The 15,475-nt window shown below is 39.6% G+C and overlaps 2 protein-coding genes across 2 annotated transcripts in view; one reads left to right on the top strand and one right to left on the bottom strand.

Moving 5' to 3' along the window:
• FAM169A (family with sequence similarity 169 member A) overlaps positions 1 to 1,956 on the top strand; it is a 35,157-nt gene extending 33,201 nt beyond the window's left edge. Inside the window, exons 12-13 of the mRNA XM_058043592.1 lie at positions 212 to 418; positions 1,185 to 1,956. Coding sequence (XP_057899575.1) covers positions 212 to 418; positions 1,185 to 1,718 — 741 coding nt within the window. The 3' untranslated portion in view covers positions 1,719 to 1,956. The remainder of the gene's footprint in view (positions 1 to 211; positions 419 to 1,184) is intronic.
• A 7,888-nt stretch (positions 1,957 to 9,844) lies between these two features.
• Positions 9,845 to 15,428, bottom strand: NSA2 (NSA2 ribosome biogenesis factor). Its single transcript, XM_058043590.1, has 6 exons — positions 15,338 to 15,428; positions 14,912 to 15,099; positions 13,301 to 13,451; positions 12,785 to 12,964; positions 11,543 to 11,735; positions 9,845 to 10,106 (listed from the first exon to the last, which is right to left on the bottom strand). The coding sequence occupies exons 1-6, from the start codon at positions 15,338 to 15,340 to the stop codon at positions 10,039 to 10,041; spliced, it is 783 nt and encodes a 260-aa protein (XP_057899573.1). The 5' UTR covers positions 15,341 to 15,428; the 3' UTR covers positions 9,845 to 10,038.
• Positions 15,429 to 15,475: the final 47 nt, after the last annotated feature.

Raw genomic sequence — 15,475 nt, 5'->3', positions numbered from 1 at the left:
AGTACAGGTTACAGTAACAAACTAATAGTCTGGCTAAGTTAGCCAATCTGCATTAAGTTCTGTCTTCTTAGTACACAATTCTAGATATCTCAGCTATCTGCTTCTCACATTAAGCTACAAATTTAGATCGCATGTACATCCATTAGTGCTGGGGAACAATAGCTGGCCATAATTTTGACTAAGAAATATGATCTTTTTTTTTTTTTTTTAGGAAATGCCATCAGAACCTCTTAATGGTGAGGTAGCAGAAGAAACTGGTAAGACCTCACTCATGGCTGAAGGGGAGATGGTAAATGAAGTTCCAAGTGGCGAATCAAAATTGCTGTCTGAGAATCAAGGAAAAGAACCTGTAATGCCAGTAGTTCCATTAACCCTTGATGCTCCAGCAAAACCCCCAGAAGACACTGAATCAGAGAAGGTGAGAGAACTGAAACAAAATGTGAAGTCATTTTTACTTCAAAGTGTATTTATCTTGCAGGGATTTTTTTTCTTTTGTTAAGTAACAGAAAGTAGCCCCTGACATTGTATGAAATTACTGGGAGAAGCAATTATTAGGCCAGATGATGTAAATCCATAGGGAGAATACACTAACATTTCTGTTTCAATGTGCAGAAGTGGGATCTATATGCATGTGATACCCAAAAGAAAGATATGTTTGCAGTAGTTTTCCTTGATAGTCACGAAACTGCTGTATCTCACTAAAATACTGGTTTGGTGTGAGTGAAAATCCACCTACTTGTTTTGTCTAGCAATTTGTGCCTGATGAGGTGTACAAATAATTAACTACTGCTAAAATGCCTTTGGTTTCAGAACCTGGTTTCAGGTTTTATTGTTTTCTTGTTTATAGTGCAAAAGCAGATTATTATATGCTAGCAAGACAATAGTTGTATTTGTCTAAATTAATTTTTTTCCCTTGGGATTAATATCAGAGTGTTTTTTCTGTACCTCAAATTATTCAACTCTTTTGAACAATTAGAAAATCAGAGAGCAACTCTGGATATGCAATGCAGGTCACAAAATAGTCTTGTGCAAAAAGGAGGACTGTTTTTTCAAGTTATGTATGTAGAATTAAAAACCTGCTGAATGCCAAACTGTTCTCTGATGTTAATTACTAGAGGCAGTAGTTGTTCAGTGTCTTTTACCTTCAACTGATTGTCTTTTTAATTGTTTTCCTCCACCCACAGGTTTTAAATGAAAATGATTCAGAAATGCTGGCTGAAGAAGTTACATCAGTAGAGAAGGATGGTACCGAAGAACAGCAAGAATCTGAAAAGGCCAGCACTGAAAATGCAGCTGCTGTGGCATCAAAGGAAGAGCCCTCTGACAATGGCCAGCCCAACTCTGTGGTAACTGAAGCAGCAGAAGAATCTGTTTCTGAAAACCTACCTTCAGCATTAGAAGATCAAAATGAGGAAGCAGGGCACAACTCGCAGGAGGCCGCTGCTGCCTTGAATCAGAGCTCCTTGGTAATGGTTGAACTTGTGGGTGTTTCTTTTCAGCAGCCTTCTGGTCAGGAAGCACAGAAGAACCAGTTGGAAGAGCCCTCAGAAGAGTCTGCAGAGCAGCCAGATCACGACACGCAGACAGTGGCAGAGCGGGCTGCAGACAGCAGCTCTGAGGAAGCAGAAATTGAGGTACCTGTTGTAGATCGGAGAAACTTGCGAAGAAAGTCTAAAGGCTACAAAGGTCCACCCAAGAAAAAAGGGAAGCCAGCTTAAAAATCAAATAGTGATAATTTATCTATTTATAACAAGGCTATTTTGTGTAAAATGTTAAGGTGTAACTGCACCATATCTGGCACAGGACACATGTGCTTAAAATTCTGTGCTGGATTTCCTCTTGGGTTCATCACCTTTCCTCAAGTTTTGATTTGTTTGTTTTTTAAAGTTAACCACTAGAAATTGAGCTTCTTCATAGTATGAAAGTAAATAGCCAGTCTCCTCCCTTCATAAAGGATACATGATGAATAAATACAGTTGTGCTTTCAAAGGGAATAGTTTGTATATTTTAAGTGGTAGTCATGGAAGAAAAATGCAGTGTAAAATTCTGGCCCTGTCAAGGTCCCTTAAATTGCTATAGACATCATTGTCACTGGACATGACTTGAGATAATTTTTTTAATAGCTTTGTGTTCTCTACTGTGGAGAAAAGCAGAACAAGAAAAATCCTTCATTGTTTCTTGTTCCCTTCCCACAGGCTTAAGATATTAAAAGAATGTAAGATTCTTCATTCTAGGTCTCAAAATGTACAAGAAAGTGTAGCTCAGAAGATCAATGCAACGTGAGCAGCACTTGTCTTTCATGAGAATCACTTGAAACAGCTGAGTCGGTAGAGTGCAGTGCAGTGTCTTGCCACAGCACTTCCTGATAGTGGATTTCTTGAGCAAAGATTAAGAGATGCCTACGCAGCAAACTATTTGTAGCTTCCAAAGCAAGCATTTAGGCAAGCCCAAGTTTTTCCAGAGTATATTGAATGAAGCCTCCATATGGAGTCATTTGAACTGCCTTCCTAACGACTTGCATGTGTTAAGTGGATAGTTGCTTCCTTGTTGGGTTACAGGAAAAGGATATGACTACTCTTGACCTTGTTTTGGTCTGAATGGAAGTGGTTCTTTGTGTTTTCCAAATACTTGGCTGGTGCTGTGGGGTAACTACTAAAATGTTATGTCTTCCAGGTGTGTGACTCCTGTGAGCACTGACATTTCAGGTGGTTGTGGATATTCATTAGTGTATTAGTGGGTATTTCAGCAAATGCTTGCTTGCCAAACTTGTATGCCTTTAGGAGTTAGTGGGTGATACCTTGCAAATACTTCTAATTCCCAGATTTGTTTTCTAACTTGAGTGTAATTTCTGGGATGATAGCTTCCCAGTTGATGACTTTTCTTAAAAGCAACAACCAAAATTCACTGTATGCCAACAGGAATAAACCCAGACTTTTCATGCTCATTTCCCTTCTGAGGTTCTCTTGGCAAACTGGGTATTCAACTTGTCACACATACCTAAGTTGGCCGTAGTTTGCTGTGTGTTTCTTTCCAATAAATGCAGATCTTTTTGTAATAGGCTAAAAACTCAGAAATAAAAGAACAGTGATTCTGAGAACAGAAAATTACACCTTTTGTCCTGCATATGCCTTTTCCAAGATGTGTGAACTAGTCTTTTGCAGTGTTGCAAAAACAGAGGTACAAGGTTCACTTGAATAGTTGCAATGCTGTCTTAACATTTATCCCTTTATGAAGTTAATGTAAGAATCTGGTTTTGGATTTTATGCTTATAAAGTTTAACTCTATTTATATGATATTTTAACTATTTAAGATACATTCATTCACTTTTTATTTTTCAGGTGATGAACTGAAGTACTATGCTCCTTTTTAATCTGTTAAGAGCAACTTACAGGAAAAAAAAAGGTGGCTAAAAAAATGTGTTAACTTTAGATTCAGGGTATGTGAGATTACTGAGTTAAGTATGAATTTCTTGAACTATTGCATGTAGCTGTAGTATCTTATCAATATACATATACAGGTACTCATTATGAACCCCATGATTGATAAATATTCAAGAGCTTTCCTGATTGTGTGTAAACATATTCAAGTGAACCTTAAGCATTTCTAAAACTCATAAAGCTTTTTATATAAAGCATTATAAGACAAAACTTTTGATATTTTCTGTATGATTTCTCTTTTACTGCTGAGATTAATTGTTTTAAAAAAAGAAGTGGCTAGAAAACACATCTATTACATTGCTAAGAATTGGGGATTTTTGAGGACTGGTGGTCCTCAAAAAAAGAGTGGTTGTATACAATATACTGCAACTCATCTTCCATTTTTAGGACAAGCTTTACTGAAGATTCATCTTCTGAGTCTTTCAATGATACAAATGTATCCACTTTGAAAAAGTTAAATACTGTTTTACTTCTGAGACCCAGTAATTTCAATTACTTCTAGGTGGATTTTTGATATGTATCTTTATCGCTTATATTCCTGGTGAAGTTGGCAAACTGTTCATAACAAGGTAATTTCACTCATCCAGATTTTACTTTCATGGTTAAGTTGGAATTATTTCAATGAGTACCTTTCTTTTGAGACATTTGCAGAGTAAATACATAAATATTATGAGATTATGATATTAGGATAGTTTTAATTTCTATTGAGAATGATAAAATCTCTGATTTCATTTAGGTGAGTCAGTTTTAAATACTGAGCTTAAATTCACGTGTTAAAAGTACACCCTTGAGTAGATATCTTTATAAATCTGGGGTGCCTGGGATAATAGCTGATGAGCAGACTTTTACAAACAGAATGTGGCCAGTTGTGGTGCAATTAGCAATTCCAATAACCAGTAGAGTCATGAAAGATGGACACTGTTCTAGCAGTGATCACAGCAGTACTTTGCACCAAATAACACGTTTTATTTCTACAACTTCTTTGGCATCAAATTTTCTCCAGTAAACACAGAGTAGCAAAATTAAAATACTGACTTTAAGTAATAGTTTGTATTGCTGTACTGATTGTCCCACAGGAACAGTAATTCAATACCTTATTAATTCTGTTACACTTATATAAGGGGACGTGTTTGACAACTATATTGACTGGAGTGCTTTGCCTTGGGGACTATTAACTGTCTTATTAATATCAACTCTTAAACAATTTTAAAGATCCTATTGCACCAGCAACGAAAGATTAAAAGATCAACTTTATACAAGTTTGTACCAAATGTTATTACAACATGCTGTGGAACTATGTGTGTACAGTGAAAGCAGGCAGTATTATTTTTGAGCTTTTAGTCTAGGAATAGAGTTTAAAGAGCATTAATTTGTAACTTCAGCCTTGCACTTAAATGGTAAATGGTTTTGTACTTGAATCCAATATTTGTTCAAATGTCTGTCTTGTACTGCTTCTCCCATATTCTCTCTTGGTCCATTTTAATTTAATGCAGAAGTCTTGTTTGCTGTTCTCCTGTTTTAGAGTCCTTCGCATGAAAGTGTAAAATCTTATTTCAAAAGTGCTTAACTTATTTCAAATGATGTCCGACCTTGCTGCTTTTTTGTACCATTTCTTTTGTAAATGTCAGTAAACAAATTGATCATTTATAATGTCATTGACACTATTAGCAACAAATTGGCCTAAGTTCCAGCTTCCTTGCTTCTAAGTGACTGTTCTAAAATATTACTATGGGGATACACTTTAAATTTATTTCCACAAATGTGGTGTTAGATGTTTTCTAAACTGGTGATACCCTGTTTATAAATCTTATGAAAGATGTATTGCTATTGCATAGTATTGTACCTTAGTCTTGTTACTGTGTTAATTTTTCCTTTTTTTTTTTAGTACTGTCTTGGCTGCTTTTGAAATGTTTTGAAGTAGTAATAAACTTATTTTGTGATTATTTTCTGCTTGGGTCTTAATATTTGAGTCCTTTTCTTCTATATAGGAAGCACATTTTAAAGTGGTTCAATGCACTGGAACATGAATTTTGCCACCTGTCTTCTACAAAGAAGTTTTTAAGAAATCACAAATTATTAATTAAAAACCCTTGTATCAATGAAAACAATTTTCTTTAGCTTTTGCATCAGATTTTATTTTTAAAAAAGCAGCAGAATCAGCTCTTCTGAGCATTATGGCATGCATTCTGCTGTTTATGTCAGTTCTGTAACATGATTAAAATGTCTTAAGTGCAGTTGTGATATTCAGCCAACAAGTTATGTATTTATAGCACTAAATATAGTAAAGGTTTTCAAGACAGCTGTAGGAAATTAAAATATTATCTTCATGTTGTTAATGTTCAGCAAAGACTAAAGCAACAAGAACTTTGCTTTATAAAAATAAATGGAGATTAATCTATTCTGACAAAATGCCCTCTCTCCAAGCAAGTAACTTGCTGGTTTGTTACCCTCTCTTACTTTCAAATACTTGTAAGTTAGTAAGTCTAGAGTGGGGCAGTGTGTTACACTAATAAAATAGTGACAGATTGTGGTTACAGTTAGTGTGTTTGTAGGATCCTACAAGAGAAGTTATGAAGATGGTACAAAAGCAGCTACCTTGACTTCCTGTCTGAGTTCCAGATCTGAAACCTGACAGGAGAAGCGTCTGTGATAGAAAAGATCTCATCTCTGGAGAAGAGAAAGCTCAGGAAGGTCTTAACCTTGTGAACACATACCTGGTGGAAGGGAAGTGTATGTCACAAGTAGTTTAAGTTGCTTAATGAACCACTGTCAAAGGTATTAGCAAAAGCAGGTTTAATATAAATTTGCAAATCATTACTTTAAAAAGTTTGATGGCAAGATTTGCTCTATTACTTACTAGAGAGATGAAGCATACAAATAAAAATTGAATTAGAATCCATCTGAAATTATTCACAGAGATAGGGAATGCAAAAAGATTAGGGAGACCTCCTGCTGAGTCATGACATTCAAAGAGGACCCCCTTACTTTTGTAGAAGCATAGAAGATAAGGTTTGTTGGTAATTACACAGTGAGCAAGAGCAGGACATGGATTGAGATGGGTACATACTAAGGTAGGGCAGCACTTTTTCAGGACAAACATCCATGTTCTGGCTTCTCGAAATAAAGCACAACATGGTACAGTGCAGGAATGGGGCTGAGGTATCCCCATGACTCCATGAAGCTCAGGTGCATATGTGCCCCAGGAGCTGGGCACCCCATCAGCTGGATTTTCCTTTCCCTTTTCCCCCTCCCTCATCTCTCTTCCTTTTCACCCTACCCTTTATCCAAACTCCACTGGTGAGTCTAGGAGATCAAGGACTAACATACCAATTTCCATGCTAAGTATGGAATTTTGAGGATCCTCTGACTTTTATCATTCTGTTCAACCACAAGCACATACGAATTTTGGATGCTTCCTTTTCCTTACAGATGGAATGCCACAGCTTTCCAAACTGCTGATAGAGCATGATTGAGAACAGTCACAGTTCTGGACTTCGTCAGTGGTTTATCTGTAAAGGACTTGGCAACACTCAATCATTGACTAGTTTAACATTTATGAAGAGATTCAATAGGATTTACTCAACAATATAACATAATTATAGATCTGAGATGGCAACACTTATAGTATACTTGCTATAGCATGTTTAAATCAACTCACAGATATGTGTGTATATGTGCATACGTACAAAGATAAAGATACCTACTAAATTTCCCCTTAAGTTCAGTGAAATACTCATATTGAATGCCTTTGCATTTCTGAAGGAGTGAGGGTTGAGCCTTAAGCAGTATGGGGAGCTATCAGTTCAGGTCCCATCTTTAGCTTTTGACACGGGTCCTCTGAGTATTGCAAACTCTTGAGTTGGTGAGCTGTGGGAAGTGTTTCACTCAGAGGAGCCTGCTGTGGCCCAGGAGGGTTAGAAGGGCTTCACTTAAGACCATTGTTTATAGGATTGCAAGTTGACTGACTTAAGACATCAATTAATCATCATCCTGGCTGTAAGCAATTACTGGAATTCTTCCAAAGTCCAGTAATAATAATATCGTTCCACTGGCTATGGTTCAGGTAAGTAATGTTCGAAGACTATTGGGGATGAGCAATCATCTCCTGTGCCCCTCCTTGGTTAGGCATCAGAAGTTCCTGTTTATGGAATGTTTCTGGTAAGCTCAAGGGAAGTTTAACTGTGCAGGAATCATTAATCAAGGCAAAAACCTAATGAGATCTATGGAGGAGGCAGAGGCTATGTATCACTGCAGGATATAAAGATGGATTAAGACTCTGTGATGCCCAGTTGGGGAAAAACTGGAATATAGGAAATTCTATTTAAATAAAAATCAGCTTAAACTAGAAGTGGTCAAATGCTGTATCGGATTACTCAGAGGTGGTGGAATCTCTCCACCTAGATATACTCAAATCTGCTGTAGGTGTCTACTGCCTGTATAAACTGGAAGAAATTTATTAGGATTTGATTTGCAATTTGTCCTAAAAACTCTTTGGCTAGAAGTGAAGTACTATTTAAGAGTAAGAATATAAAGTAGTGACTGTGGATATTTATAGTGATAAAATATTTCTGTTTGCCACTAAATCCATGACTGGAAGATTACCAATTCAGTTGTAACATTGCTGAAAGCTTCCAGTTTAGAAGTAGCCTTTGATTCTTTTATTTCAAGAATGCAAGCTAAATATATATTGATCAGCTAAAGCTTGTGACCTTTAGCTTCTCTTCAGTATTTCTTAAAGCCACCAAAATTGCTACAAATAATTGTAGTATCAAGACTGGCAAACCATTTTCAAAGTTCACATATTTAAGCCCTTTTAAATTCATACATATTAACTTCTGAAACTGTTATCTTGCTTGAAATTAAGGTGCTACACTCTCCTAGATTAATTCATTCCATTAATGCAGTCGTGGAAAGAAAGGAGAGAAAGGCAGGAGGTAAGGAGGCAGGTAGAGAGTATCTGCCCTTGTGGTTATCTTTCACCCTGCTCTGTGGTAGTGCATCCCCGCTCCTTTTCCAGGCACCACAGTGATATGACAAAAGCCTGCTGGGCCTCAGCCATGACTGAACACCATCAGGGCTCAGCTCCTCTAGGGCTCATCAGGAACACTGCCTGCTCCCAGAAACAGCTGACAACAAGCTCCTGTTTTCATAATGAAGAGCCTTGAAAACAGTTTCTCTTGCCTGACCGCCCAAACATCTTTGCTCTAACACTTTCAAATAAAGTGGCTGACCAAAACTATGGCCAGGATGAAACATTATTATGACTGAAATCCACTCTCTCGGGCCCACAAACAGAGGTCAAAAATAAGATCTCCTAAGCTGCAGCAGGCTGCAAATAGCAACTTCTAAGTGGGGCCTCTCAGAGCCAGCTAACCCTTGTTTGTTGCAGACACAGGATTGCTGAACAAGAATATCCTCACTCCTTGAGGCCCAACCCTTTGGCTGCTGAGGACATCAAAAGCATCCAGACTGAGTATTTCACTACCTTTGAGGACAATGTTTCACAGGTACCTTATGCACTAGTTCTCTGTGTGCATGCATGTGCACATATGTTGCAGAAAATCTAGGAGAAATTCTGCTTTCATAGATGTTTAAGTATCTTAGATACCTAACTTAGGCCTGTAAGGTAAAGACATAAGCTAAGTGTTGCTCTTTTGCTAAGTTGTTAAGCTACAAGTTAGGTTAAGTCCTGTTAAATGTTATTCCTCTGTTAAATTGTTAAGTCTAAGTTATAGGTTCAGTTATGAATGAAGTTTAAGCTATAAGTTACACATGGTTACGTTTGACTGCTGCTGGGCTTTTAGGCTGTTTTCTTTTTTATCCTTGCCCTTTCTATCCTTTTGTTACACACACACAGACACATATACCCTTGATAGCTCTTGGTTAATTTCTGTTTTGATTTACTAGATTTTGTTTTTTGGTTTGTTGTGTCTCTTTTTCCTTAGTGTGCCTTAATTGTCTCATAGAAGTAGAGCAAATCTTGCCAATCAACTTCGTTGTGCTGTTGCTTAATATCAAATCTGTTTCTTTCAGGTGCCTTTGCCAGTGATTTTTTAAGCAATCTCAAACACTCATTTGTAACACACACCCCCATTGCTGCTCACATGTTCCCAAGCCCATGATTCTGCAGGGGCAGGTATCAAACTTGGTGCTTAGTTTCTAATGTCAGTCTGCAGTAACATTCCAGCTGCAGCCTCCCAGGTCTTCTTTCCCAGAAGATCTGTACCTTCTTCTGTACCTTTAGTTGTTACAGCAGGACATTGTGTGAGATAGTGGCTGTATTTCCCATATGGGAGATTTCCCCTATGGGAATGTGACCTGAATTAGGTACAACATACTTAAGCATGGAAACTGCTATTGTAAAAACACCAAGAAGGTTTAGATCAAATACATACCACATGAGGAAATAAAAATTAAATCTCTTTATTTGGACAATGTTCAACTGAGCAAACATAAATATACAGATGTTGTTTCTGGCTGAAGTTCCTCATCAGCTTGTAGGGTCACTCTTCTGGAATGGCTTAAGGTTCCAAAGATTTTGTAAATTTGGGTGAAGTCCACTTATTTTGTAGGTGTCCACATCCAACACTTGGTATCCAATTTAAACAAGTAGAATTGCATTAATACAGCCATCATTTTCTGGATTATTAGTTACTTGGGCGTATTTCCCTAGAGAGAAAAGGGAATTACATGTGTACAAAACCTGGAAGTAGTTCTTACATATTAGATCTTTCTATGTTTGCAAATTCAATCAACAAGTCTCTACAGCACAGGGACTCAAATGCATTTTGAAATCTAAATCTACCTTCTACTGAGCTGTAAACTTATGTTCTCAAAACATTATATTAAGGCTCTTTTTTTATAAATGGATCATTTACAGTTCTGAGATTAAAAAAAAAAATCTTAGGTTTCCTACTGTCCAAGTGAACTCCTCTGTTAAATGAAGTCTGTCTGATCCTATGAAGATCACAGAATCACAGAATATGCTAAGTTGAAAGTGATCCACCAGGACCATTGAGTCTAACTTCTGGCCATTAGACTGTCCTGGCACAGGACACCCCCAAGAATCACAGCACGTGCCTGAAAACACTGTTCAAATGCCTCTTGAAATCAGTCAGGCTGGTGCTGTGATCACTTCCCTGGGGAGCCTTTGCTCAGAGCCTTTGCTTTGTTCCATTGCTCAGCCACAGCCTAGGTGAAGAACCTTTTTCCTGATACCAATTTAAACCTCCCTTGACTCAGCTTGGTGCTATTACCTGAAGTCCTGTCACCTTACACCACTGTCACTGGTCATAAGAGTGAAGAGATCAGGACCTGCCCCTCAGCTTCCTCTTGTGACGACACTGAAGACCACAGTGACATCTCAGTCTCCTCTGCTCCAGGCTGAACAAACCAAATGACCTCAGCCCCTCCTCAAACAGCTCCCCCTCCAGACCCTGCACCATGTTTGTGGCCCTCCTTTGGACACTCCCCCATAGTTTTGTATCTCTCTTACACTATGGCACCCAGAGCAGCCCCCAGCACTCGAGGTGACGCTGCCCCAGTGCAGAGCAGAGCAGGACAATCCCCTTCACTGCCTGGCTGATGCCCCCCAAGGACACGGGTGGCCCTCCTGGCTGCCAAGGCACTGCTGACCATGTTTAACTTGACATCAACCAGGGCCTCCATGTTCCTTTCCATGGCACTGCTTTCCAGCCTACTGTTCCCCAGTCCATACATACAACCATGGATGCCCCATCCCAGGTGCAGAATCTGTTAATAAGGCTCCTACACAGAACTTCCACTGCAAGTGTAATTCAATTGCTCATGGTTCACATGGTAACAGATTTGTGGTATTGCTCAATATGATATACAAGCAAGTAAGGTGAGTCTTTGCTCTGAACTTTATCCAATTTGATTTTGTAAGTGTGAATGGAAAGCGCAAGATTAACACTTGAAGCATGTATTTTTAGAGTTGCTATTAGTTGCTTCTGCTACAGCCCAAACCTAACTTTTAACAATCCATCAACTACGACTAGAGGATGAGATCTTGACAACACATGATGCAATGAAGATCAAAAACTTTAAAAAGTAGTTCAGCAGTATAACTAGTTAAATTTACTTACCCCAGATAACTTTGCCCCCTTGTGTCACAAGGCCAAGCTCGCTCACATTCACCTCAATGACAGTACCCTTAGTAATTACTCCCAGCTGTGTATACAAAGGAGATGATGGATTCTTTTTTACACCAAGGATAGGCAGGCAAAAAGTAGCTTTAAGTTCAGGATGTGTCACATGTGCCTTCTTGAAACGTAAGCCCTGTTGCATAAAGAGTATTAGAATGAGTTAATATTTGCTTTAAACTCTCACAACTGATCTAGTTAAACACTGGGAATTATGTCCTCATCTCTATATATTTAGAAAGACTAGGAAGAATGAAACAACTTTGAATACAGAATGCCATCTGCCTATTGTAGACTGACAGACTTATTTTAAAATCTGGTTAATAAAAAGATAAAGCTTTCCATGTATGTTTTCAGGATGTCAATTTTTAGTAGCAGCCCAACAATAATACTTGTTGCCTTGGACAATTTCTGTTCCATGACGAAGTATGACAAAATATGAAATACCCATCTCCTAGAGCAGTTTTTATCTAGTGACCTGCACTTCATAGAGGGTACTTTACCATTATGTACCATAAATTTTTCTGCGTCAAAAAAATCTTTCCAAGACCATCAAACTAGCAGTGAAGTACAATTCAACGGGCAGCCTGCACAGTGACTGTTGAGTCCTGGAAGGGAACGGGAATGGCTCTTTATATAAAACCACTGAATCCAGCTCTTCTGCCTGTGTGCTGCCAGGCTGATAGAACCCAGGCACTGCTCCTGCAGCTGAGTAAGTAAAGGCTGGACTGGAGGCACAGCTCTTCCCTTCACAGTCACAACTGTGCTTCACGCTTATTTAAGCCAAAAGGAGAGAATTCTGAAATCCTATAACAGAGTGGGCTTCTGCAGTTTGGAGAATCAGTGCAGTTTGAAAAAGACACTGTCATTTTTAAAATATATGCAAAGTATTTTTGAAAAAGATTTTCCTATGCTAATGCAAAAGCTAATAGCTTTAACTTACTAGCATCATCTGAGTTATAGGAAAAAAAGCAGGAATTTCAACATAGACTGGGCCTCTAGAGGCATCTCCCCACCCGCCATGCTATTAGAGGTTTATATTTTGGCAAGGAAACCAACAGGAATGTTCTACATGGGTAATGATCAAGTGCATAATCACACAAGAAAGTTTCTTTAACACAGAAAATCAAAGCAGTAACTCAAAAGAATTATTACTTAAATGTTCTTTAGGCTCTAAAACATTACCATTGGTCGAATGAATCGCTCGTACTTAGGAGGCTTCCTAGTAAAGCCATCTCCAACAAAACAAACTTTTGTAACCATCCTCTTCCATGCCTTCTTCTTTCTCTTTCCTGTACGAATCACCTTTAAAACTTCTGTTTCTCCTTGTGCACGAACTTTTGGCACAGGCACCTCCCACTTCCCCTGGAAGGAGGGTAAAACAAAAAAACAAAAGGTCATTATTCTTACCTGTCACATATTTAAATGAAAGAGGAAAAACCAAAGCATAAAATCAAATTTCTGGAAAGCAAAGGGTTAGACCATAGTTGTTATGCAACTCATAGCCACTTATTTAAATAGCACTTTAAAGTTCCAAAAACCAAGATACTGCATTTGCTCACATTGTCCTAAACTGTTCAGTCACTCAAGATTTCATGTTTTAATCAGTCTTTGCTTGAAGGCTGTTACATAACCTTGGCATCAGCAATATAAAGTGGTTGTTGTTATTTCAGGTATCTGAACTTTGATACATTTACTTACAGCTTTTTCCTTTCTTTTTTGTTTGATCATGTTAGAGAGGACCTTGGCCCGGGACTGGCCCTCTCTGTCCAGGAGGTATGCTGGTACAGCTCCTTTGGGTGTTTTTTCATCACTCTTCTGCTTTGTATTTCTCTTCTCATGCATTTTAATGCTGCAAAGAAAGAAAACCAATATTAAAAACACAAGGAAAAATACTTATTTTTAGATATACCATTTTAAGTTAGCCTGTGCCTGCTCAAAGAAAGACATACACCTCTTTAAGGAATTTCTGTGCGACCCGAAGCAAACAGCCAAGCACTTTGAGAGAGAGTAGCCTTCCTCTCTGCTGACAAAAAAAACCCCATTCTATGCTTCTTCTGAGATTTGATGGCAATGCTTACACATGTGAGGAATGTGTGTTTGTAAGAGGAGCCAAGTTTTGTTAATTTTGAGGCTGTTTACTGGGGGGAAGACCCACAAACTAATAACAGGTTAATAAACCCATGACCTCTAAAAGTAGCAGAGGAAAGCAGCTATCTACACTTTGAAACCAGCAAAAACTACACGGCGGATAGGTATGAAGTTCATTAGCAATTAATGAGAATGTTAATGATGCCGAGGCAACAAAATAATGCTTGAGCTATGCAAAAAGCTGTAGCTATGCAAAAAGAAGTAGTTACTTTGTAGCAGGGTATGTGAATGAAGCATGTTTTAATAACCTGTAAATTTAGCTCAACAAGCTAACTGCAGAAAGCTAACCACTGGCTACTGGAGCAGACAATCTTACAGAGCACCTGCAGGAACTGGGGTGAAAAGTTCAAGGCTGAGGAAGACCAAGGAGCCTTCACCAAAATCAACCACCAGGAGGCTGGCAACCACCTCCTGCGGAAACCATGCATGTGCTACAAGGGCTCACGTAATCATGCAGTTAGAAACTATGTCGCAAAATGAAGGCTACGAAAGTGTAATGTGCGCATTAAGTAAGAAAAGCAGACAAGCTTTTCTCTGTGAAAAGAACGGACAGGTGAGTTTTTGGTGCTGCTATCCCCCTCACTTCCAGCATCGAATAAACAAAGACCTGCTCTACAGGCTTTACACAATGGAGTACTATTTTCTTGCCTAGTTTTCAGGCATCATTAACAGCTTTGATTTCAAGTTCTGGATAACAGATAAAATTTACAGAAAAATGCTTTTATCATCTATTATCGACACTGCTGTTTATCCTTGCAGACAGGCCTCATCTTCTGCTTAAATACTTCGTATGGTACTGTATATTTGCTATTAACCCCTAAAAAATACCGCCTCGTTACACTAACACAGCAGCTGATATAAAAGCTCCAAAGAATTGCATTCACTTTTTTTGTCATGATTACATTAGTCACGGTTACTGCCCATCAACACTTGTCTCAGGAAGTACTTCTAGAAGCTAAATTGTTAACGTTCATTTAAAAGAGAGTGACACTGAAATGTCTGCTGCGGCAAAGCCCCCTTCCTTCTACAGCCCGATCGCTATTTAAGACCATAACATGCGACTCAAGCAATAACGAGCTCTTTGCAACAATATCATCGTCTCATCTCATCCTTCAAGCGTCAAGATGACTGGACGGTATCAGAAAGGGGGCGGACACTCACGTCTTTTTCATCTGTATCTTCTCGGCATGCCGCTGCTTATGATACAGCTTCGCCTTCAGCCCGATCATCTTCTTGGCCTTGCGGGACCGCTCGTGCGCCTCCCGGCCCTCCTTCTTCCTCCGCTTCTCGTGGTAGTCCAGCCGGTAGCCATAGCGCTTGCGGTGGAGCTCGATGTGCTCGTTCTGCGGCTGTGGGCACAAAGGCAGCGCGGTCAGCGGGCACGGCCGCCCGCGGGCCGGTGACGGCTCCTCCACCGCACGCGGGGAGGCCGCGGGGAGGCGGCGGCCCGACGGCGGTACCCTCACTGCGGGCCCCACCCGGCCTCCCGCAGTCTCCCGTCCCTCCCCTGCACCGCCGTTTGCATCCCGCCGCCCGACCCCGCGCCCCGCGCCCGCGGCTGCCGCATCCCCCAGCGCCGGCTCCCACCATGTCGGCAGCCCCGCGGCCTCCTCCGCGGCGGAAAGGGCGGGCCTACTGGGAAGTGGCGCCGAGTGGAAACGCTTCCGTGCGCCTCTTTGGTTCCTGCCCGCGGAGAGGCTGCGGTCCGCGTCCCCCGAGGGCTTC

The sequence above is a fragment of the Melospiza georgiana genome, chromosome Z, assembly GCF_028018845.1.
Source record: "Melospiza georgiana isolate bMelGeo1 chromosome Z, bMelGeo1.pri, whole genome shotgun sequence".
Classification (NCBI taxonomy): Eukaryota; Metazoa; Chordata; class Aves; order Passeriformes; family Passerellidae; genus Melospiza; species Melospiza georgiana.
The sequence above is the reverse complement of the archived record's forward strand: the minus strand, read 5'-3'. Positions and strand labels throughout refer to the sequence as shown.

Coding starts and splice junctions, on each gene's coding strand:
- NSA2 (XM_058043590.1), bottom strand. Junction 13,452..14,911: donor AAGATACAGATGAAAAAGAC/GTGAGTGTCCGC, acceptor CTTTCTTTGCAG/CATTAAAATGCATGAGAAGA. Junction 10,107..11,542: donor AGGGGGCAAAGTTATCTGGG/GTAAGTAAATTT, acceptor TTTTCTCTCTAG/GGAAATACGCCCAAGTAACT.